The 24,873-nt window shown below is 35.5% G+C and overlaps 5 protein-coding genes and 3 pseudogenes across 7 annotated transcripts; 4 read left to right on the forward strand and 4 right to left on the reverse strand.

The window, feature by feature from the left end:
- Nucleotides 1–503: 503 nt before the first annotated feature.
- On the reverse strand, nt 504–1,636 carry LOC147926046 (uncharacterized). Its single transcript, XM_087492843.1, has 2 exons — nt 826–1,636; nt 504–535 (listed from the first exon to the last, which is right to left on the reverse strand). The coding sequence occupies exons 1-2, from the start codon at nt 1,634–1,636 to the stop codon at nt 504–506; spliced, it is 843 nt and encodes a 280-aa protein (XP_087348969.1).
- Nucleotides 1,637–2,717: 1,081 nt separating this feature from the next.
- Nucleotides 2,718–4,764, forward strand: LOC104754044 (factor of DNA methylation 5 pseudogene; annotated as a pseudogene).
- Nucleotides 4,765–5,098: 334 nt separating this feature from the next.
- LOC104752440 (factor of DNA methylation 1) lies at nt 5,099–6,465 on the forward strand. The gene is made up of 3 exons (XM_010474577.3): nt 5,099–5,590; nt 5,695–5,919; nt 6,008–6,465. Exons 1-3 carry the CDS (start codon nt 5,261–5,263, stop codon nt 6,236–6,238), a joined length of 786 nt encoding a protein of 261 aa, XP_010472879.1. The 5' UTR covers nt 5,099–5,260; the 3' UTR covers nt 6,239–6,465.
- Nucleotides 6,466–9,123: 2,658 nt separating this feature from the next.
- Nucleotides 9,124–11,065, forward strand: LOC104752443 (aquaporin NIP6-1). The gene is made up of 5 exons (XM_010474579.3): nt 9,124–9,727; nt 9,828–10,052; nt 10,296–10,490; nt 10,570–10,631; nt 10,738–11,065. The coding sequence occupies exons 1-5, from the start codon at nt 9,485–9,487 to the stop codon at nt 10,928–10,930; spliced, it is 918 nt and encodes a 305-aa protein (XP_010472881.1). The 5' UTR covers nt 9,124–9,484; the 3' UTR covers nt 10,931–11,065.
- LOC104752441 (large ribosomal subunit protein uL30z) lies at nt 11,033–13,068 on the reverse strand. Its single transcript, XM_010474578.3, has 6 exons — nt 12,876–13,068; nt 12,448–12,688; nt 11,891–11,991; nt 11,655–11,792; nt 11,451–11,553; nt 11,033–11,357 (listed from the first exon to the last, which is right to left on the reverse strand). Exons 2-6 carry the CDS (start codon nt 12,667–12,669, stop codon nt 11,139–11,141), a joined length of 783 nt encoding a protein of 260 aa, XP_010472880.1. The 5' UTR covers nt 12,670–12,688; nt 12,876–13,068; the 3' UTR covers nt 11,033–11,138.
- A 3,264-nt stretch (nt 13,069–16,332) lies between these two features.
- Nucleotides 16,333–17,737, reverse strand: LOC147926047 (putative DNA (cytosine-5)-methyltransferase CMT1). Its single transcript, XM_087492844.1, has 8 exons — nt 17,645–17,737; nt 17,464–17,554; nt 17,282–17,394; nt 17,079–17,180; nt 16,940–16,983; nt 16,760–16,829; nt 16,578–16,681; nt 16,333–16,498 (listed from the first exon to the last, which is right to left on the reverse strand). Exons 1-8 carry the CDS (start codon nt 17,735–17,737, stop codon nt 16,333–16,335), a joined length of 783 nt encoding a protein of 260 aa, XP_087348970.1.
- On the reverse strand, nt 17,464–21,095 carry LOC104752444 (putative DNA (cytosine-5)-methyltransferase CMT1; annotated as a pseudogene). Its single transcript, XR_015584155.1, has 13 exons — nt 20,815–21,095; nt 20,584–20,680; nt 20,256–20,363; nt 20,032–20,155; nt 19,841–19,940; nt 19,305–19,468; nt 19,161–19,226; nt 18,819–19,079; nt 18,649–18,707; nt 18,501–18,567; nt 17,981–18,309; nt 17,645–17,899; nt 17,464–17,554 (listed from the first exon to the last, which is right to left on the reverse strand). The product of XR_015584155.1 is annotated as a putative DNA (cytosine-5)-methyltransferase CMT1 (transcript).
- A 2,128-nt stretch (nt 21,096–23,223) lies between these two features.
- Nucleotides 23,224–24,310, forward strand: LOC104752445 (zinc finger protein 1 pseudogene; annotated as a pseudogene). The gene has a single exon (XR_015583823.1). The product of XR_015583823.1 is annotated as a zinc finger protein 1 pseudogene (transcript).
- Nucleotides 24,311–24,873: the final 563 nt, after the last annotated feature.

Below are 24,873 nucleotides of genomic sequence, written 5' to 3' on the forward strand. Positions count from 1 at the left end.
AGTAGCATGACATACACATAAATTCTGTCCCATTGGCACTCCGAATACGTTTCACTTCCTTGGTAAACTGTCGTTCAACTAGTTGCAAGAAATTATGTATCGTGTGAGAAACAGTCGATTTATCCGGTAGAAGATACAACCACACTGCTCTAGAACAATCATCAACAATAGTCAAGAAATAGCGAGAGCCACAAAATGCATGAGTGTGATACGGACCCCAAAGATCACAATGGATTAAATCAAAAATCTCTTTTTCATTATTAAAAGAATCTGGAAAACTTTGGTGAGTTTGTTTTGCTCCTAAACAAATATCACAACTCTCTTGTAAAAGCTCACTACTATTTTTAGATAAACTACTAACACCAGGAAGTTGACCGAGAACACGAGAAGAGGCATGCCCTGGACGCATATGCCACAAAGCATAATCCTTGCTAACACATGTTTGATTAGAAGCCACAGTCTCAACAGCAGGAAACCGGTACAATCCCTCTCCCACACGAACACTAACTCCAATCAGCGTCCTCATAATGCGGTCCTATAGAAGCAACAATTTATCAGTTACTTGTCCCACAAGAAAATTATTCGTAACAAATTGTCCAAGCGAAATTAAATTCGTATGAAATCCAGGATCCAAATAAACGTTTTTCAAGCATAGTGTAGGTGTAAGAAAAATTGTGCCCTGTTGAGAAGACAAGACATCCTCTCTAGTTGGTAATTTGACATAGACATGAGTAATAGGCCGGATATCCTGAAGTAATTCAGCCTGTCCGGTCATATGATGTGTTGCCCCGGTGTCCACAACCCATACAATGTCAATAGTCTTACCACTTAGACGATTGGAGGTGTTGTTGTGAGACTCGTACATACGTTGAACGATACGCCATTGTTCGTCAGAGAGACCACTCAAGCCTTGTCGATCAGCATCATTGAGCGGGATAGTAGAGATAGCAACAGCGGAATTGGCGGCAGGAATTTGAGTGATATTTGCCCGGGGAGGAAAGCCACGACCACGTCCCATCGGAGCAGAAACAGGTCCACGAGAAGTGCTTTTGTTGCGTGATCGATCTTCCCACCACTCGGGATATCCAACCACCTTGAAACATGATGAAGCTTCATGACCAGATCGAACACAAGATGTACACATGCGTGAGGGATCACGGTTGATGCGAGGTGCGTCACGAGGTGTTGAACTGTTGCGTGGAGAAAGTGATGTCTGGCGAGAAGCGGATAATTGAGATGCAAAACTCTGTAACTCAGCATCCTTTGTAGCACCAAGACGAATTTTTTCATTCTGAACAACGGGTTGATAGACATTGTCGAGATCAAGGAGAGGAGTAATGGCGCATATTTGCGATCGTATGACACCCTGAACAGAATCGTCAAGACCAGAAAGAAAATCATGAATGTGTAGCACTTTAAGTTCTTTATCACGAGCTGTGTTAAGATCACACTCGCATTTACCGCAGCTACAACGCTTAGAATTTGTGCATTCAGCGATTCCATCCCAAAGCTTTGTTTGTCTTCCAAAGTAATCATCAACAGAGGAGCCGTTCTGTTTGCAGGTGGCTAGGGAGTTGCGCAATTGTTGCCCCACTCTTGAGAGAAAACCTCTTTTTGATGATTTCCCATATATCATGTGCTACTTCGCGTGTGGAGATGGAAGAGAGAAGTTTAGGTTCGATGGTGAGCTTAATCCAGCCCACGATAAGATGATTATTGGCGATCCAGTCTTCAAGTGTTGAAGAGTTGTTAGATGGTTGTGGGATGCTTCCATCAAGGAAGCCAAATTTCTTCCTTGAACTAAGCGTCATCCGAAAGTTGAGAGCCCATTCATCATAATTTTGTCCATTGAGGAGCGGTTGAGAGATGATAGCACCAGGATTATCACCAGATGTGAGATCAAAGGAAGATATGGTTTTGTGTTTGGAATCGGTTGTTGTAATCGACATGGATTTGAAGATTAGTTGATGATTGCTGAGAGGCTAAATAGAAGAGATGTATGCTCTGTTTTTGAGAGGAAAAACAGAGGAAGAAGAGAATAGTGCTCTGTTTTCAATGTGAAAAACAGAGTAAGATCAAAGAGAAAGAGATGTCGAGAGGCGTTAGATAGAAGACTCTAAAAAAATTTGTAGGGTTTTAGTTTTCCTGCTCTAATACCATGACAAGAGGTGAATGAATGATTTGTGTTATTGATTATGTGACCTAAAGGTCTGTATTTATACAAGTTACAAAGCCAAAAGATACGGAAATATCTACGAAAAGGAAATCTAAATATATATGCTAATAATAACTTGTGTATCAAGTTATCCTTAATATTGCCGTTTCTATCTGCTTCGGACTTTTTCGGTCCTGCGGAAGAAAAGAAGTTTGAGATAGTGATAACAGAATCAGACCGGACCGGGTATTAGATTATCAATTGAACCAGCTAGTATGCGTGTATGTGTATGTCCATTAAAAACAAAACTTTATTGATTGGGCCTATACGTTGTCAACTAATGGGCTATTTTTGACAACCGTATGTAGGCTTACTAAAACGTTGTCGTTTTAGTTGTGTCCGTCTTCTTCTAGTCTAAAGTCTAGTCAAGGGTTGATGATGATAGCGTCGTCAAAGACAATGGCAGTAAGAAGTTGAAATGGAAAATAAAATAAAAACCTCGGAGATACGATTTGATTACTTGATCACAATGTCGGACTTGTGTGAAGAAGGTTAAAAGGAGATGAAGGAAGAAGGGCCAAGGATAATAATCTCGGAGGAAGAGATTGAAGAAGGTCAAAGGGTAATCTCGGAGGAGGTGATTGAAGAGCTGCTGAACATTATTACGAATGAAATATATGAAGAAGAGCTGAGGAAGAAACTTTTTGAAGAATTGGTGAAAGTCATCAAGGGGATTTTTGAAGTGATGAATGGAATATATGAAAAAGCGATTGATAATGCAATAGCTCAAGAGACTGAGAAGCTACAGAAGAATCGTACGGAAGCGATCGAGGAGAAGAATCAAGAGATTAAGAGATTAAACAAGGAGATGATTAAAAAATTGGAAGAAGAGCATTGTGAGTTAGAAGAAGTCGAGTATACAAACTCTGCCTTGCTCCTCAAGGAACGTCAGAGCAACGATGAGATTCAAGAAGCACGCAAAGAATTGATTAGGGTTTGTTTGCATATTAGTACATTTTGAAAACTTAATTGGTAAACTAATACATTTACTATTCAAAATTAGAAAAATAGGTGTTGTGTAATAGAGAATGTGTGAGATAGGAGAAATTGCGGGATATATGTTTGGACGAGAAGATTACCAAAAGGGTATGTGTCTGGGTGAGAAATAAAGTTTTTTTTTTCTTTCAATCATAATTATTCAAATGTTGTTAATATAATTTTTTTTAGAAAATTTTTTGGATACAAAAAAAATCTATATTTTTTTCTTTACAATTTGATATTAATTTTATTTGATAATTTTTAAATATATTATATACATCTTTTGTATCCGTACACCTTATTTAGTGTACAGATGTCTATACACTTTATTAAGTGTCCAAACACATAATATTAAGTGTACAAATGTAATTTGAACAAAACCATTGTGATACAAATATTTGAAACCCTAAGAATTAAACAAATTACACAAATTAAATTTGTACACTTAATAATGTGTACAGACATCTGTACACTTAATAATGTGTACGGACATTTGTACACTTAATAATGTGTACGGACATCTGTACACTTAATAATATATACGGACATCTATACACTTAATAATGTGTACGAATACAAAATTTGTAAAAATAAATTAATATTATCAAATAAAATCATCAAACAAAATGCATATCAAAAAAGAAAAAAACTTATATTTTTATACATCTTTAAAATTTTAGAAAACCAATTTTAATTACCTAGCATTTTTGTTTTTAAGATTGTTGGGAGCATATTAAAAAAAAAAAAAATTAGAGTGTAAATGGTATGTGTTATAAATATGAAATGTTGATGAGGGTTGAAAGGTCTCGTGAATAGTAGAAAACAGTAAAAAATATGAAATTTGTTAATTGTAAATAGTGATTGTACTACTTCTACAATTTTGTTTTGAAAACTGTCTATTTTACCAAATAAATCTATTTTTTATTTCATTCTTCTTCTGGAAGAATTGATTAGGGTATTGATTATATAATGTAAAAGTCTTGTTTCTGCAGGGTTTTAGGGATTTATGTTGTGATGATAGATCCACGATTGGAGACAAGTGGATGGGAAAACTTGATAAGAAGCCTTTCATTCAAGTATGTAAGCAGAGATTCATTGGTGAAGAAAACATTGGGTTGGAACACGACATGCTTTGCTGGAAATGGCAGACTACCCTCACCGATCCATCATGGTACCCTTTCAAACGAGTTGGCAGTGGAGAGAAAATGAAGGTTTGTTTGTTTGTTGTTTCTGTCTCATTATCATGTTCCGTTTTGTTCTTCTCTCACACTGTCCTGTTTCAAAATGTCTTGTAAATCAGTGAATGTTATGTTATATATATATATGGTTATGGTTTGCAGGAAGTGGTGGATGAAGAAGATGATAAACTTAAGACTCTGAGAGAAGAGTGGGGAGAAGATGTGAAGAACGCGGTTAAGACAGCACTCGAGGAGCTCAATGAGTTCAATCCAAGTGGCCGTTACACAGTTCCGGTACTTTGGAATTTTGAACAAGGGAGGAAAGCAACACTCAAAGAAGGTATTGCTCAGATGACTAAGGAGGTCAAGACTCTCAAACGCCAACTAACCTGAACTGAAGCATCCTTTGCATGAGTGTGTTTCTTTTCTTTTCTTTTCTTTTTTTTGTAAAGAGCTCGTGTTTATGGAATCTTTTATTAAACTCTCGACCTCTCTCTTGTTAGTCAGTGCTTCTCATTTCATTAAGATATAAGAGAAGAGCCTGATAGATACCATTAGAAAACCCCCTTGGAGTGCCGCTGATCTAACTAAGAGAGTAAACAAATAAACATGTTATGGACTTTAGTTGAAACAGTTGGGCCTTGTTTGTAGTAAAATTACAAACAACCAGCCCAAGATCTAGGAGAGAGATGAACGCTGCTTCCAAGCGTGAGGAGGACGTTTTGTTGATCACAACGTGTCGGTTTCTCGTCATTCTCAAGAAAAGTATGTATGTCAGTGGAATTGTGTAGCAGTAGGATAAATCTTATTGATTGGTTGTGCGGCTCAGTAAAGGTTTCTTTCTACATGCAAAATTGCAGTTTACTAAAAAAAAGTTTCCTAGTAACCGATGATGAAAGAAACCACTACCACCCAACAGAAAAGAAAAATGAAAGAGAGGAACGATCTGAACGAAGAGCAGAAAAGGGTACTACAAGAAATGAATGTAAAGATTGAGAAGGTTGTTTCTCAAGGGATTCACAAACTAATCAAGGGCATCAAAGAAGAAGAAATAAATAAAGTCAAAGAGGAGATGGATAGAAAGATGGACGAGATGAGAAAGAAGTTGGAGGATTACCGTTTGGAGATTGAAGATTTAGAGAACGTCAACAAAGCCCTTGTTCTTAAAGAACGTCAATCCAATGATGAGCTACAGGAAGCTCGGAAAGAACTGAAAAGAGTATGTTTTACATCTATCTATCTATATTTTGTTTTATTTCTTTAGTTTGTTGATATGCTTTGTCTAGGTTTACATGGAAAGTCTCTTTTAATTTGTTACTGCAGGGTTTTAGTGATTTATCGGATGGTGTTGAATCTACAACATCCACTATTGGAATTAAGAGAATGGGAGAAATTGATATGAAGCCATTCCTTGATTTATCATGCAAGCGGAGATTGAGGAGTGGAAAAGTTGAAGACCAAGTGACGCTCTGCTCTGAATGGCAGAGACTTGTAAAAGATCCAGAGTGGAACCCATTCAAACGAGTGGGTAGTGGAGAGAACATGAAGGTTTGTTTTTGTTCTCTGTCTCTCACTGTCCTGTTTTGCATGTCTTGATTATGGTGAGTCATTCTCATTCATGGTTATGGTTTTGCAGGAAGTGGTCGACGAAGACGATGACAGACTTAAAAAACTGGGAGAAGAGTGGGGAGAAGAGGTGAAGAAAGCGGTTAAGACAGCACTTGAGGAGTTGAACGAGTATAACGCAACTGGCCGGTACCCAGTTCCAATACTGTGGAATTTTGAACAAGACAGGCAAGCAAAACTGAAAGAGGGGATTGCTCACATGACTGATGAGATCAAAACACTCAAAAAAAAGCTTGCATGAGTGTTTGAGTTTGTGCTTTTGGAATCTTAGTTAATTAAACTCTCCACCTCTTTTGTCTAGTCTCGGTGCTTCTCGTTTTGTGTCTAGAAACTTGGCTATCTAAACCCACGGAGGGTTGTTTTCTAACTCTGGTACGTATTCTTATTAAGAAGTTATGTCTAAAAAACTATGTGATCTAAACCCCCATTCAGGTGGGTTCTTTTAAAATTATGGTGTATTCATATCAATATCCTTTTTATTTATCGCTTTTTAGTTTTTGGGTTCTGGAATCTAAACTTGTTAATGTTAATCATCTTTATATCTCAAAGCTATATGAACCTATGGAACGTTCTCCTTTGAAATTCTGCTAATAGTGAATTCCACTATGGTCAAATAATTTGACATGAAATGTTCTAATATTATTCCAAAAAATACTCAAAAACTTACTACTTGGACCTTTTGGGATACTACTAGTTTGTGTTACCAAAATGAGTTCGCTTGATATATCTGCCTGCTATTTTTTCAGTTAACACTTCACCCATATGCTTTTATAAATTATTTAGCACCATATACCACCAATTTTGGGTTATGCATAATAAATAGCACAATCTTCGAATTTTTCCAAGTGTCAATAAGAAGGTTCCGAATAAATAAGGTTTCCCCAAATTAAGTAATGAAGGAACAAGCTTAATTGGAAACAGTAATGAATTTTTGAATCCACCAGTTGAAACAATAATGGCATTACACACAATATTTTCCTTTTTTTTTGTTTGGCACCGCTATTATCACGCTTGCGGCTTGCTTTAACTGTGTGGTTCAATAGCAATCTTGGGACGAGTATCAAACTCCTGATGAGTTGTATTAATAGTAGCTTTTTCTTTCGTTTTGTTCTATTTAAGATACTTCGTAAATAGTAATATCTGTTTTCCTTTTCTACACGATAACCCATTTTCAAATAATTTGGACCGGCCACGTTATGATTGTATACAGCACTAATTAGTATAGAGAATACTGTACAATATTAAAATATGACTTATAGAAATGAAACTCCGATCCATATAATGATATAAATGAATTGAAACTCTAATTTTGTCCGAACCAGTTATATACACATCTAAATATTTTCATTTTCAACACACAACGTTTGTGCTTGTGGGCATATCATCTAGATTATATTTGATGCACATTAAAAAAAAAATTGTATGAATACCAAATAAATGAGTTATGAGTCCCTTCATAAACGCTGATTTAAAAACATCATGTCAAAATATGGGAAACTCAACAAAAAGAATGTAAACTTTGAAAAACAAAAAGGAAAAGAAGACAAAATAAGACTCAACGAGTACAGTGAAGTGAGCCAGCTATGTTTATTTTTATGATAATGAAAAAACTTATAATAATAATCAAGAAGAAAATGGAATAAAGTTGACCAATTCATGGTAGCCACGATTAGTGAGGGACAAAATAATTTGGACCGGACTTTTGACATATTTTATTCGACCCTACTACATTTCTATTTACACTCCTTCACTTTTACTACTCTTTGATACATCCCCTTCAAAATCATACTATCATTTCTTTTTCTCAACTTTTTTATTTCAACTTTTTTCCAACATTGTAAATCTATTTTTTACTCAAAAACAAAAATCTATACCTAATTTGTTTTTACAAGTGAATGGTTAAGTAAAATCCATCCAAATAGAAGAAATCGCATAGTTCGATTATTTCTGTAAATACCCTGCGATGTGACGTTGGGCTTTAGAACAAACAGTACAGTCGCTTCACATCTTTTAAATGGTCATGATTTGCTCCTCCACTCCCACACACATTCATTTGTTCTCATGATTTGTTGTTTTATTTTCCCATATGTATATGACTATATTCTGTGACATAACGTGAAATAACTTCAAGGGAATGGACGAAATTTAAATGGCTATCTTAGTCTTAGGATAAGAGGTATATATTCTGCGGATATATAGATAAAGACCTCTATATGTACATTGTACAAATAGTTAGTTTAGTCGACACCGAGACCACTCATTTCCTTATTCTATAAAACTTAGCAAAGGGTATGTTCGTATACTTAAGCATAAGTTATAAAGGGTATGTATACTTAACAAAGGTTTATACACAAGTCTTTTTCTAAAGAGAAATTATTATAAATAATTCGAAGACACATCATACGATGGCGAGGACAAAGCGAGAAATAAGTATATTTTTTAGGTCATTAGATTCTTAAGAGTTGTGAACGGGTCATCAAAGGTTCTCTTTGAAATTATAAAACGAATAACTTTAAGAGCATACCATTTAAATAAGAGTCATAGGAATTCTTAATTGATTCTAATTATATCAGTATACATCTCAAAATATACATATCTTTTATTTGAAATGTTTGATCTTCTTTCCACGCATCTTTTATCAGTAAAAAACAACGTTTATATAGAGGTAATTTGAGCCTCACTTGGAACGTTTTTGAAAGGCTTAAAGCTATGAACCTGTTCCAACGCGAAAAAGGAAAATCATACTTTTTACTTCCAAATTACACAACCATCTACGCTGATTCGAACAAATAATCGATGTTAATACATGCAAGGATTATACATTAAAATTTTTAAACAAATCATTTCTTTCATTACAATATTCTTCATTGATATTTTCTTTTGGTTAAACTCTGTTCTTACCTTTTTTCGTTGTTGCATGTATTAGAGATTAAGACAAAAAGAGTGCACAAAAAAAGAGAGTCGACTGTGAGTCACAGTATGTGATAAGGAAAGGTCAAGAACCATCGCTTTTATCATCATTCTCTTTGCTAACAACTTACAACCACGCAAACCCAATAGTTCTCTCATGGAGAAGAACAAATTAAGCAAAATAATGTATGTCGATAGAGAAAGAGCTCCACAATTATTGCATCATACCAAAAGCTTCTTTTAGTACACGATATACGTATCATGTAAGTAGAAATATAAAAGATACGATACACGAACCCGTTCTCAAAAAGATAGCAACATTTCATGTTATGTAAAGAGTCTTCCTTATGACACATGCATTAAAACTAAGGATTACCAAACCCACTCACTCCTCACTCCAACCAAAAATGAAAAATCAATCACTTATTTTGGATCCTTCACTCATAAGTCAACTCTCTTGTCTTCCCCTATAAATACCCTACACATCCTTTAATTATATAGCACATAAAACAATCATCAGAACAAAAACATATATCCTCGAATTAAGATCTCATCTTTCTCTCTCTCTACCCTCGATATGGATCATGAGGAAATCCCATCAATGCCCTCAACGCCGGCTACAACCCCGGGGACTCCAGGAGCGCCGCTCTTTGGAGGATTCGAAGGGAAGAGGAATGGGCATAATGGTAGATACACACCAAAGTCACTTCTCAAAAGCTGCAAGTGTTTCAGTGTTGACAATGAATGGGCTCTTGAAGATGGTAGACTCCCTCCGGTCTCTTGCTCCCTCCCTCCCCCTAACGTCTCTCTCTACCGCAAGGTATTGACATAAACTTTATCTGTTTCTCATTACAGTTACTTACACTCATGTTACCGATCATTCACTGAGCATTGACCGATACAAATTTGTGTGTGTGAAGTTGGGTGCAGAGTTTGTTGGGACGTTGATCCTTATATTCGCCGGAACAGCGACGGCTATCGTGAATCAGAAGACAGATGGAGCTGTGACACTTCTTGGTTGTGCCGCCACCGCTGGTTTGGCGGTCATGATCGTTATATTATCGACCGGTCACATCTCCGGGGCGCATCTCAATCCGGCTGTTACCATTGCCTTTGCTGCTCTCAAACACTTCAACTGGAAACACGTCAGTACTTTTTCATTTTAATTGGTTTAACACAGTTACGCACTTTTGGATGTTACTGTGAGAACCACATGAAATTTATAGACATGCACATGCATCGATTCATGACACAATTTATTATGAATTAAATTCTAACATGGGTTGATAAAAAAAGTATATAAAATCTGATCGTATAAAGCGATCTCTAATAATATAATTTTTTGTTGGTGTCTATCTAATTAAAACTATACTATGTTACAAAAATAGGTGCCAGTGTATATTGGAGCTCAGGTGTTGGCCTCCATCTGTGCGGCATTTGCACTGAAAGCAGTGTTTGAACCGACCATGAGCGGTGGCGTGACGGTGCCGACGGTGGGTCTCAGCCAAGCCTTTGCTTTGGAGTTCATTATCAGCTTCAACCTCATGTTCGTGGTCACAGCCGTAGCCACCGACACCAGAGCTGTAAATTAGAGAACAATTAACTATAAACAAGGAATTTTGAAAATTTGGTCGTGTCTGAAAACTAATGACAAAATTACAGGTGGGAGAGTTGGCGGGAATTGCGGTGGGAGCAACGGTCATGCTTAACATACTCATAGCTGGGTATGTAAAGCCACTAGATCATTCTAAACTAAACCATATCTTGATTTCAGTTGTTGTACACATTAGATAAAACGTTTTACTGATCAAGAGATGTTGTGTTCAACAGACCTGCAACTTCTGCTTCGATGAATCCAGTAAGAACACTAGGTCCAGCCATTGCAGCAAACAACTACAGAGCTATATGGGTTTACCTTACTGCACCAATCCTTGGAGCGTTAATCGGAGCAGGAACATACACGATCGTGAAGCTGCCTGAGGAAGATGAAGCACCCAAAGAGAGGAGGAGCTTCAGAAGATGAATGACAAAACTTGCAAAAACAATCGCTTATGTTACTCTGTTTGAATCACGTGTATAATATAATCTCTGATGTCAACGATGGTTATGTAATTGCGAATGTCCCTTTAAATCAAAATTGCAATAGCTTTTCGTCAAAGTGGTGGGTTCTTTTAGCCTCATACAGAATTTTTAAGGAAAATATAGCTAGCGATTACAAAGGATTGCTGCATCTAATTCAATTTGTTGATGAGATCATTGATCTTATCTTCGCGGTTACCAGTATCACCTCCTTCGCTGAATACTTGCTTCTTCCTGTTCAAAACACCAGCCGTGGGCTTGTTGAGTTTCAACGGTCCCAAAAATCTCATCACTTCTCTGAAATGATCACCAACCCTTGCTATCTCATTCACAAGGTCTTCTATCCCAAAGATTTTGTGTTCTCCTAGAGCCTACAGGGTAACACAAGTTGGAATGATTCAAAAAACAGAATGATTATAATCTCGAACAAGCTCTACTATACTTTTAACAGTTGGAAATTTTACCTGTTCGATAATGTTGTTGTCGGTAAGAGGAACAGGATTGCCCTCTATTATTGTGTATCCCTTTTTGTATATGAGGTCCTTGACGCTCTTATCATTGGGGTATCTTCAAGAATCGTAAACAACGGTCAGGTCATAAGAGAATCGAGAAACAGCAATAAAACCGAGCAACAAGGAAATATCGAAAGAGGAAGTCTCTTTACGTACCCATAAGTGACATAAGGCTGCACTTTGAGAAGCTTTTGGAACAAACTGTCAGTGGCTCTGGCAAATACACCAGTAAAGGTGCTCCTCAGTTGCAGATTGTTAAGAATCCTCTCGGTCTTTGGGTGCATATCACTCTTGCTAATCACCAAAAAAAAAAACAAAAAACAAATAAAGGATAAGGAAACTGGCACAGAGAGAGAAAGAGACTAGATTCAAAGGGGAAGAAGATAACTTACCCTCCTTGTATACGTATGATGAAAACCAGGTTAGATTTAACTGGTTGAGGAGATGACTTTGGCCTCTTGACCCTTTGCTTCATCCGGATAAGATCTATTTCCTTAAGGAAAACAATCAACAAAAAGAAAACTGTCAAATTACAAAGAACAATGCAATATATTTAACATAAAGTCCTAAGCACAACCTTATACACCACGGATCTTATCAGTAGAAGAGACTTAAGTTATAAGTCTAAGAGATTGTGAAGAAAAATCTAATTTCATGTAACTTCAACTCTACATAAAGCAATGAAAGACCTTTACTATGCAGAGAGACCGTAGTCAATGCAAAGTGAGTTGAAACCAAAACCCAAAAGAGTAAAACTTTTAATATAATTCAGAGACTAGATTCAGCCAAGGATAACAAAACATGATATAAGGTGTAGTAGAAGAGTGAAGGCAAGTCTAGAAGCAAAAAGAGCAGAGCTTGAGGCAGTAAAATCAATGGACAATGACTGAAAAGCAAATGTTTCTTGAAATCAATGGGCAAATCTGGGGAAGGAAGAGAGAGTAAGTACCTTAGCCCTGAACTCAAGAACAAAATCTTCAGGACGTTTGATATCAGAGACTTTCTTATGCTTCTTCTTGCCGAAATTGCCCAACTCAAGTTGCTTCTTCCTGATAAAGGCAAGCTCATCTCTGTTCTTCCTCTTCTTCAGTATAATCTCCGGTATGTAATCCAAACCCTTAGCTTCTTCTCCGGCCATTATCTCTACTCCCTTAGCTTCTTCTTCAACCATTTTCTCTACTCTTTTGCTTCTACAAGACAAATATACGGACGTCAGATTGTATTTTGCGAAAAAAAAAAGTGATACAGAATTTGTAAAATCGATTCCTAACAAACAAACAGAGACTAAACTCTCAACTCTAGAACAAGTGAGGAGGCTATAGGGGACCAAGATAGAATGAACAAGGGAACAATACGGGAAAGGAAAAACAAAATTACCGGTGGCGGCGAAGCAATTTGAACGGCGGCTAAGAATGAAGTCGAAGCTAGTAGCAGTGGCCGAGAACACACACAATTTGAGAGTCCTAGGGTTTATGAACTACTAAAAGTCTCTTTTGTGTTATTAACAACTTTGCCACCAGACCTAATTATACAGCCCGGGTCAGACTAATAATATAAGCCCAATATATGTGGGCTTATGTAAGGCCTTACTATTTTTTATCTAACTTGTTTTTTTTTTTTTTTTTGACATACTCTTTGTTGAATGTACATTTGGCGTTACTATCTTAGTATTGATATTGCTTCGAGAGGCCAACAAAGAAAAATGTAAATTGCTTCAACAACAAAGGAAGATAGCTACATACAATCTAACAAGTTATTTGTTATAGTTTTTTTTTGAATATGATCTTTCTAGTTGCAAAGTTTAAATTTTGTCAATGAAAGATTGGTCACGGTGCAAGCAATCTTGAATAAAAAATCAGGTTTCCAAGGACTTGTATAGAACAGGTTTCCAAGGACTTATCTAGTTGCAGAGATATTCCCACCAGTCATCTCGGCATATTAAGCAAGACCAGCTGGAAGAGTCATCTGTTTCACTGCACGTATCCTCTTCCTCAAGTGCAGCTGACTCTGCGGGGAAATAAAATAAAACTCATCGTCAAGTTCATCAACTGATTAGTTAGCTGGTTAGTTAGTTAGAGAGTTTGATTATTTTGGATAATTGTTATCCCACCAACTGCTTCAACAAGACAACAATCGATTATCTCAGTAGTTAAACCTCGTATTTTTTTGGATCAACTCATAAATTAAAAATTTGTAAGAATTCGTTTTATGAAATAATTGCGGCGTGTAGAACGAAGTATAAGCCGGCATTACCATCAAACATTCAAACTCTCTAGTCTCTACTGTTTTACTTTCATGATTTTTGTTTTTACTGTCAATAAAAACATCGCTGACCCATTACTGATAAAGCAATTGTTTGAAAATTGAAACACAACTAAAGAAGTATACTTCATGAACATAATATAAAACGAGACTTGAAATAAGCATAGGTATTTTAGTTAACCCAAAATAACCATAGGTATCATCAAACCATTCACCACACCATACGAAATGCCTCGAGAGAAGAACAAAAGCATGGGCTTGACTCACAAGCAACCTTCAGCCAATGATTTCAATATCAATTTTGTTCACAGGCCATTTATTAGATAATAATATTATGATACGTCAAACAAGGTAAGGCATTAAGCAAAAATAAGTCAAACTTAATTAAATAAAACACATGAAAACCAACAAATTTTAGAATTGAACAACATTATAACCATTCGAAACTGTTTTGTAACAAGCTAATTTACATGCATCATCTTGTACAAAATATCCCCTTTTATTATTATTAGAACTCGATATATGAATTGTATAATTTGAGGTGAATTTATTCAACTATTCTGATATTTGTAATTGACTTTTGTATATGTATTTAAAAAAGCAAAAATTTGTCATATTAAAAAAAAAAAAATTGTTGATCAATTCATATGTCATACGGACATCGAGATAGCGATCATGAAAGTTATGGTCACGTAAAAACTCTCTGATTCGTGGGAAGAAATCGCGAACGTTATACAAACTACCATCAGGAGCTCGAGGAAACCTACAGTTTTCCAGATCTATTATAACGGTTGCAATTCTAAGATCCTCCTGGAGAAATGGAAAGAAGATAAAATAGGTAAAACACACAAATTAAATATACAAAATATATACGAAGATCAAAATTTACCAGTGAGAATTGCATATTCAACTTGGGAACGGTAACACATTTCTCCAACTCAGTTTTTTTCGATTCACCCTTTGGGAACCCTAATAGAGTTTTCTATTAGGAAGCATTTAGAAAAAGACATTTTTAATCTTTTTTGTTTTTTTATGTATCCACATGAAAGACAAATTCATTTTTAAAAATAGGCTTACTAAAAATCAGACCAATAACAAAGGAATGTTTTAATAATTGATAAACTTTATACTTCTTATTTTTACAAATGACCAAAATAATAACTTAAATAAAATATTATTTTTATACATGAATAAATCATTTTTAATGGATTTATTTTGTTTTGAATTCTAGATGTGTGCTTGATTTTTGAGAAAAAACCTAAAATAACACTAAAAAAAGTTTTATGCACAATTATATCATACATTTCATAAACTTTGCAAAATATCATTATTAGACACATTACAATATTTTAAATTAATTTTTATAAATTTCATAAACTTCCCAAAATTTCTAGAATTATTTTTTTAGGTTTGAGTTCTCTGTTTTACATTTAGGATATAATTTTGAAGGATAAAGTTTAGTATTTAGAGTTTAGGGTTTAGTTTTGAAAATTTATTTAGATGGTACACCAAACCAAGAGAGTACACTAAACTCAGTTGGTACACCCCAACCCAAATAGTATACTAAACTCATATGGTACACCAAACATCGATAGTATATTAGACCTAGATGGTATACAAGATTCAGATGGTACATTGGACCCATATGGTACACTATACCCCTTGTGGTACACCAGACTCATATGGTACACAAAACCTCGATAGTACACCAGACCCCATTCCCACCCGTGTTAGGACCGGTATCTCATCACCAAGCCCCTTGTGATTATGAAGTAATGTCGTTTCTCATCCACAAGTGCAAAAAGGCCGCTTCTCCCCATCAAGAAACTCCTCCACGACCCACCTGGCTTCGTGCAAAACCATTGACCGGCATCAGCTTCAAAAGCCTCCTCTAGTTTCATGGCAACAGAGTGACTCCTCCTTTTGCAATCCATCTGCTTTAATCACAATCGATGATGCCCCTTTGTTCTTGAATGTATTCTGCAGTATCTATACTGCATTTGAATTTGATTCAATGTTACTGTATTAGCCACATCAAAATGGAAAGGCTTAAAAAGATCATAGCTACATCACTACTATGATCTTTTTAAGTCTTTCCAGTTCACCCAAATGGCCTAGTCAACAAAAACTTTGTACTTAAATGACATGTTGGATTTTTAAACAATCTCAAATTTGAAAGTTAATGCTTTTTTTTACAATTTCTCAATCAATTAAAAAGTCATCAAACATGTTTTATCAATCGAATAATCTCAAATCAAAATGTAAACCGGATAATTTTCTAAAACCGAAGAAGAGCAATTTAATACTGTGAATTGGTAAACAAGAAAATAGTTGTCTTGAATCTTGAGATCAAAGATCGATAAATCAAATGAAATATTGTGTTTCCAAAAGATCAAATAATAAACTAACAAGAACGAAAGCGATCAGAGCTAACAATTAAAGCAAATGTTTGAGCATTTTAGCTCAAAACCAAATAAAAAGAAGAACACTAAGACAAGTCTAGATAACTGGAGTACGACTCTTAAAGATAAGAGATAATTTCATCATTGAGGCTTTTTGGATGGAGAGATTGTTAATCAGATTGATCCTCTGCCTTTGCCTGCATGCATTCAGGATACTTGAAGGGAAGCTTCATTACTGGATCATTATCATCGGTCAGTCCTTGACTCGCCATACCAAATGCATATCCTAACGCAACCCCTACAGGAACAGCCACCGCATTTCCAACCTGGATGTACCTGCACAAAGTTTCAGATTCATAAACAAGTTTTTTAACATTTGGATCTCTAGTGAAGGCAGCAAGGACCACGGACTTACTTTTCCTTAATTGTGCCACACAGCTTGTAACTATCAGGGAACCCTTGTAGTCTGGCATTCTCACGGACAGACAACACACGGTCTTGCTTCGGATGGATTACACACTGCATAAATCAGTTTTTATTCAGAAAGAAAGAGTCACCAGAGAAAGCAAAGTGGGAAATGAAAGCGAAAGAGCCTACCTGGTTGTGAGGTTCAGCTCTTGTCACTACTGTGTTAACAATTTCATCCCACCACAAGCGACCAAACGGCCTGACATTCAGATAACAGATTTGTTAACTTTATTTAGTGAATTCAACACTCTCAGGTTATGGAAAGAGCTAGATTCCAAAGAAGAAGCATATTAGTTAAGAGAAAGTCACTTTTTTGATGTTCCTTTTACGTATTTAATTGCATAAGTAGGGACCTGTCAACACCACAACCATGTCAAAAAGAAGAAGCTGCAAACAAACAAAAAAACTAGAACAGAATGACAAGGTTTTAAGTGAGTTAGATTATTACCACATTATCTCCAGATTTCAACTTTGCTCGCTTCACCGAATCGTCAATTTGCACTTTGTTATTGTGAACTAAAACACCAGGCATATCCCGGAAGTTAGCCCCCTGTAGCAATAAGAATACAATAACATGAACAAAGAAATTATCAAACATTGAATGCTTGAAGCAGGCACTACAAAATATATAACACTAAAACATTGTCGCACCTTCTTTTTTGGTATATATGAGATTCTTTCCAAGTCGTTAGTGCTCAGCTGTAACGGCTGGTGATCGAATAACTTGTGCGACGAATCTCCACCAGTTACGGGTAGTAGTGTCTCTGAAACAAGAATATTCGTTAATATGTGATAAGTGGTAACACAAAATCTATCGAGTTCAAAATGCTCACCAGATCTTTTCAACGCAATATATTTTTGAAAATCTGTCTTAGGACCAGCATCATTATAACTCCTTACATCAATTTTTTCATAATTTGTCACCTGCAGCGTCAAGAGAGCACTGATCAATGAACTATATAAGATATGATGTACCTTAAGCAACAATGGCAGTTTAAAAGTTTAGATACACACCGGTGGTAGATCACTAATAGCATCAGCCAGTGTAAGAGCATCTTCTAATTTGAGAATCTCTTTTTGGATACGACCAACTTGAATGTCCTGCATTTACAACAAATGAATAAGCAGCCCAATCATAAGAGTATCCACACTTTCCTCAAATGAATAAGCAACTTTAAAACTGAAACAATCCACACTTGCCTCAAATTCTACAGCGGTGTGGAACGTTTTCAGAACCTCATGAGTGGGCAGAGGGTATGGAGGCAGTTTCTGTTAAACACACATTAAGAGAGAGTCATAAAGAACATATCCTCTCAAGAAAAATAACTATTAGGTAACATATATATTTACCTCTGTTGGTTGCGCAGCCCATAGAAAAACTCGGTTTCTAAGTTGAGCGACACCATAAGATCCCGCTGCCATCATGCCCAACCTTGTTTGATAGTTCATCGCAACAAAGGTAGCAACAGCATGACGTGCCAAATATCCGTTCGAAAACTTGAGAAGGTCTACAACATTTTCCATAAGCACGTACTTTGGTTTGAGGAAGTCAATGATGTCCAAAAACACCAAAATTTGTGGTTTTTCGTATCTTCAAGCGGTGCTTGTTTGTTTCTAAAACGGTTATAACCACTGATCCCTTGACAGGGTGGGCCACCGCAAACCGAGTAAGCAGTACCCTGAACAAAAGTAACAAACAAAAATTTAAGAGACCAAATTCTTCATGAACCAATAAGAACTATCATAAATGACGATATTTTGTCAACAAGATAATACTATGCTTTGCACAATTCGTCACTTATGTAGTATGCAGGGTGAAGAACTATCATAAATAGCTAAACATACTATGCAAAGGAAACAAAAGACTTACAGGTAAGGGTAACAGATTAGACTTAAAGCCATTTGTCACAAACTCTTTTAGTTTATCCTTGCAGTTTCTGGAGGAAAAAATGAATCATCTCAATATCAATAAATCATCAATACAAAAGTTGTATCAGAGGATAATCTGGAAAAGTTACCCTAAGCCAGCATAAGCCTCCCATGTATCGTCATCAGGACCGTAGCCTTTCCACCTTACCTGAAAGTAATGAAACAATAAGAAAATTAATGTTTGAGTTACATCTTTACAAATGATGAAATTTGTTTGCAGCTAATTGAGAATTCTGATATCTAGTTCATGAAACAATACCTTAAGATGAAGTGACTTTTCCCCTTTCTCATTAGGATCTCCAAAAGCGATGTCACTGAACTCTTGTACTTCAAACTCTCCAGGTGAGAGTTCAGTATCAATACTTGTCTCATCTATGTCATCTTCTTCGTCACCTTCTTCAGCTTCCAACTCAGAAATTGATTCCTTTGGTTCAGTGCTGGAAATGAGGGAAAACTTCTCACAAAGCTTTTTCCATTCCTTGAGAAGAACTAGAAAGTCTTCTGCAGCTTCATTTCTCACCTGCTCAACGTTCACAATGAATTAATTACATGAGTGGCAATTGTATTTACAAAAATCATTAAATCACCAATACAGACTTACCTTTGTCTCAGGATGATTAAGTCTAAGACTATCACAAGCAGAAGGATTTAAATCCACAGCCCAATTCTGCAAAATCAGAGAGAATCTTGCTCAAAATAAAGCAAAATATAAATGTGGTAAGTTGGTATAAATAACAAGATTTACCGTAGTGAGTTTTACTCCTGAAATGGAGGCCCCCATGCAAAAACCAGTGGACATTGCTCCACACCCACTGTAAAGATCCAGTAAGAATTTTTCATCACTGTGAGGATTTACTATGCAATTGGAGTCAGAATCGCTTGAAATGGTTGAGGATGAAGCGCTATCTGCTGGAAAATTTTTGGCAAGGTATAAATCATCAGCTCTCTTCGAAACACTTTGAAGAAATTTATTACGGATATGATTGATAAAGTTGCAAAAACCAGAGCTTGTGTCAAGAATTTTTGTAAAAAATGACCAACTAAGATGATATAGTTATCATGTAAAAACAGTAATAAGTCTAGGAAGGTGCTAGAGAAACTAACAAGCATATACATTACAGTTACAAGGAAGCTAATTAAAACCGTAACCAGAAGGAATAAAGTTTCAATGTTCAAGTAAAGTCATTTGCACTTAACAACCAGCTCAGATAAGATAGTGTGCTCATATAAAGTAATAATATATCTACGACACACAGCAAAACAGAACAGAAATTTATTTACCATCATCTGCATTTGCAAAAGTGAGATGTGGAAGCTCGTACTTCATATCATAAAAAAAGTCACATGGAGGAATTATTCTTTCTGAAGCTCGTGAATCAATCTGTTGTAAAAAAGTGCAAATCTGTTTAGAAGCCGAATATGATCAAACGTTTTTCACACACTGAGCCATTGAAAATCAGAGAATTTGATACCTTCGGTAATGGGACTTTGGCAATATTGACTTTTGAGTAGATGCAGCCCAAAGGATTTGTCGTCTTCCACATTGGATAAAAACACTCTCTTTTCTTGCACAAGTTTCGCAAATCTTTCGATCACCTAAGACAAAACAAATGAGAAACATTAATCAGCAGGAGCAATAGACATAATGTACTAAAGAATATCTAAGTAAACTCAAAACGCAAAATAATCAACTAACAGTATCATCTGGTTTGTAGAACCACCGAGCTCGAAAGTATGGCTCCCCATCATCAGCTTCAAAGAGTTCAATAACTTTTGCAATAAAATTTGCTTTCCCGGGATCAGCCTGGCTCATAAATAATAACATGAGGACCATCACCATCAGAGAGATTGATGTTGTTTATAAGATAAGTTTTGATTTATTGAAAAACAAAAGGACAATAAGCATGGCAAAACAAGACATCTCTAGAAGCTAATTCAACAGAGACTGACCAATACAAAACCTCAATACAACACACACGGCACCAAAATTTCAACAAAAGAAAAATAAAGGAAGCTATATGTACCGTGACGTAGACATCGTCATTAAGATTGATGAGAACGCCATCAACCAAAGCTTGCTCATAGTGACGTTTCGCTTGTTTGATCTCTTCTTCTTTAACACTGTAATCTCACCCCACAAAACGTCATGACATCAACACACAAAGGTCCGTACAACAAGCAACAAAAATCACAGAACAAGAACACGAAATTTCGACCCAGGAAATTGAAAAAAAAAAAAACCCCTAAATTCTGACCCGTTTATGGCAGTTTTAATGGGAGTATCATCATCAAGCTTTGGTTTCTTGAATTGGTAGCGAAGAGGCCATCTAATCATAGATTCCACAACAGAGATGGGTTTCCCCGCAAAGCACAGATCTGACTCTGGTTCATCCCGTTTCTTCGTTTTGCTTTTCACAGCCATCTTTGTGTGTTTCGGAAGATGGATTGTGAGATGAAGAATTTAAGAAATTGAAGATGAAGAGGTGAAGAGACGAAGAGGTTGTTATATCTGTAGTACAGTAGTAGTAGTAGTAGTAGTAGTAGTAGTAGTAGTAGTAGTGGAGAGCACAAAAAAAATGACCTTTCCTTTTTTTGGAAGAGAAATTTAATGAAAGATTTTATTAGGAAATTGAAATCAGTTTTCGAAATTAATAAAGGAAATTTAGGAAATAATAATGAAGTTTCGAATTTTGGAAATTTTTTGCAAGAGCGGGAGAATCTCTCTACTTATATTTACTCTTAGCTCCCTGCTGTTTTTGGTTATTTCGATTTTTGACCTCAAATCTACTACTGATCGTAATGGGCCTAATAACAAGGGCCTTGAATGGGGAGATTAAACTGGAACACGTTTATTTTTGGCCATAGTGGAAGAGAGCTTGTGGTATTTATTAGCCATGTTCGACGTTGATGAACATACTCGTGATCGATCGTGACTTAAATAAATAAGTCAAGGCAACCAACAACTAAATAAGTCTTTCTATTTTTATTTTTTTTGTTTACTTATAATTTTGTAATTGCAAATAAATTTAGTGGAGTTTATGTTCCCTATCTTTGTGGAACAATCCCACGTTTCCATTTCTCTTCGTGTCTCCTAATTGTACGAGTTTATTAGAGACTTCGTTATCATCTATATAGACAACCAAACAAATTCATTATAAGCATAACTAATGATCCTCTATTTTTCTAAACATAACTGTTTTTCCATCACATTTACTACTAGTAAACAAATATCAATCATATCACATGACAAAAAGAACCTGATTAATCAAACCAACTGGATGATTATTTTTTATTTACTAGTAATAAGTATGTAGCTTTAGATGTTTTAATATTATTGTTATTCATGGAACATTTCTTACTTCGTCTTCTTTATTTTGGGTCCTTTGTTGTTAAAGAATTAGAGGGGTGGTCCATATATTTTTGCTCTGGAGGTTGGACCGACAAGGTAATCTAGGAGGAGATATATTGTCGAATCTGATTAGACAAAGCAAAATAAAAACAAATATGCATCACCTCATAAGTCACTACGATGAAAGCAAAAAATGTACTTTTGAAACTAAAGCTGGATGTGTTTTCTTTTCTTTTTTTCGCATTTCTTTTTATTTTTTTAATGAAAACAATAATAATTTTTGAGGAATCATATAGGTTGGTGATAAGATCACAGTTGGATGTATTAAAAAATTGAACTGATGGTACGACTACATCGTATACTGTATAGATTGTTGTGTTACGGTAAGATCGCAATTATGTGATGTTATTACTAACAAGTTAATCGTATCGTACGACCAAGAAAAGTAACATTTTCATTTATCAAGTACTATACTATTTAGAAATTATAGCCATGTATCAACTTTACTTTTAAACAAAACGATCATGCCACTATATTAACGTGTGTATACAATCATAAATTTGTTTTAGTTTACTCATAACACAGAAAACATAACATAAATGTTCCTATAACTACAACTTTTTCATTTTGGATAGAGACCACACATATATACAACTAGAAAGGGAACTGATTTAACAGTTTGGTTGACTTTTATATATATCAATGGTGTATGGTTTTGTAAGCTAACAAGAATGAATTTATAATCATAAACAATGATTAATGACATTCTTATGTGAGATCGATGGATGTGTATCGTTTTTAAGTTTTGGACATTCAACCGAAAACGGGAGAATATGGATTAAAAAAAATTGAAATGAAAGGGATTGTCGGGGAGATTTGATTGGCTTCATAATCCTTGTCCAAAAGTTGCTAACTTTTTTTTTTTAAATAAAAAGTTGCTAACTTACCGAACACTTAAACAAATAAAGACAGCTTCTTCATATAGGGTTCTGAATTAAACGTCTCACCTAAACCCTATATAAAGGAACTACATACGTATAAATATTCCTAATCCCAATAAAACGTTTGTATAATGAAATAGGATATTAAAATATAAGTATACCGAAGAGAACAAAAAAAAAGGTGACAACAAAGACAAACTCATTTGATTAAGATAGAGCTACTTATAGCATTCATTACAATAGTATAACATGATATCATGAACACTCATTATATGTGTTCCCAGATAAATCAATAATTCATGTAATTACGACATTAATTTTCTCCTTTTTTTTTCAAGTGTCCACTACTATACAGTTACATATGTGGGCTCTGTAGCTCTAGGTCAGATTGCACACATCAAAAGTATCCTTTTTTCTTTAAACATCATTCAATTTGAAAAAGGTCACATGTCCATCCAATTCCATAAATAGAACTCACACTTCACTTCCCACGACCACATCAGTTCACATCTGTATCAGTTTTTTCTTTTTTACTTTCATTCCCTTTATATATTCTCTCTAGGCTATATACACAGAATATACATGGATTCGTCAATCAAAAGAGAGCAAGAAATGTTAAAAATGAAGAAACTATGTCATCAAGATCTTGAGTTGGGTTTGACCCTTTTGCCACGTGGAACGAACTCATCAGAGCTCAATCTCATTGATTCTTTCAAAACCAGCTCATCATCGACTTCTCATCATCATCATCATCATCATCATCATCAGCAGCAACAGCAAGAACATTTGGCAGATCCGGGAGTGTTTTCGTGCAATTATTGTCAAAGAAAGTTCTATAGCTCACAAGCACTAGGCGGCCACCAAAACGCTCATAAACGCGAGCGCACCTTAGCCAAACGTGGACAGTACTACAAGATGACTCTCTCATCTTCGCCTTCTTCAGCGTTTGCGTTTGGCCACGGTTCAGTCAGCAGATTCGCAAGCATGGCATCATTACCACTACATGGCTCGGCGAATAACAGGTCACCCTTAGGGATTCAAGCTCATTCAACGATCCATAAGCCCTTCTTAGGAAGACAAACAACGAGTTTGAGTCATGTTTTTAAACAGAGCATCCACCAGAAACCGACCATCGGAACAATGTTGCCGGATAAATTTCACCTTGAAGTCGCCGGCGGTAATAACCGTAACGTGATTGCTGCTAAGTTGGAAAGAATTGAACATTTCAAGAGCATTAAAGAAGATCATAATCAGTTCAAGAAGATTGACTTGACTCTTAAGCTATGAGAGCTCTTAATTTGTTCATCTTCTTTTTAGTCTTCATTATATTATAACTTTTTTCTTTTTATTATTCTCGTCTTTGTTTGATATAATGATTGACGGCAATGTGTATTAGAGTTTCACTAATTAAGTTGTACTTTATTATATGTTTTATTAATACATTGTTGGTGCAATTCCATTTTTGAGGTCTATTTTAAGTCCATGTAGTACAATACTAAAAACTAGTATAAAAATGGACTATGGAGAACATGTTAGGTCTTCCACGTATGCTTTTAGACTCGTGTACTTATTATAATCAAATGTGGTACTTATTATAATCACAATGTGGACGTCACTTGTATCTTAACATGATATTATATATTCACAGAAAACAATGCCATTAAGTTCAAGTGAAATGAACTCTACATAATAATATGATGAATATATATATCCAAAAATGATGGAAGTACATAATTATTGTGGGATATAGGCGTTAGAGAAGCAAAATATGTCCTACGTTATACGCATTATTGCCCACTAGATTATCACCGATTTATTAGGCGTGAACTGACTTTAGTCAATCAATATCAAGATATTTCTTTCTGTGTAAATCATGTATAGTCTTTTTCTCCTAACAAATATAGTCTACTACTCTAGTGGATGATTATACAGTATAAAATGAAAAAAATAAACAAGATTTAATTTTTTCTTAAGGGGGGAAAATATCATAGAGTGGATAGAATGTGATTATCGAAGTGAGGTCC

This window comes from Camelina sativa, chromosome 16 (genome assembly GCF_030686135.1).
Source record: "Camelina sativa cultivar CO46 ecotype springtype chromosome 16, ASM3068613v1".
NCBI lineage: Eukaryota > Viridiplantae > Streptophyta > Magnoliopsida > Brassicales > Brassicaceae > Camelina > Camelina sativa.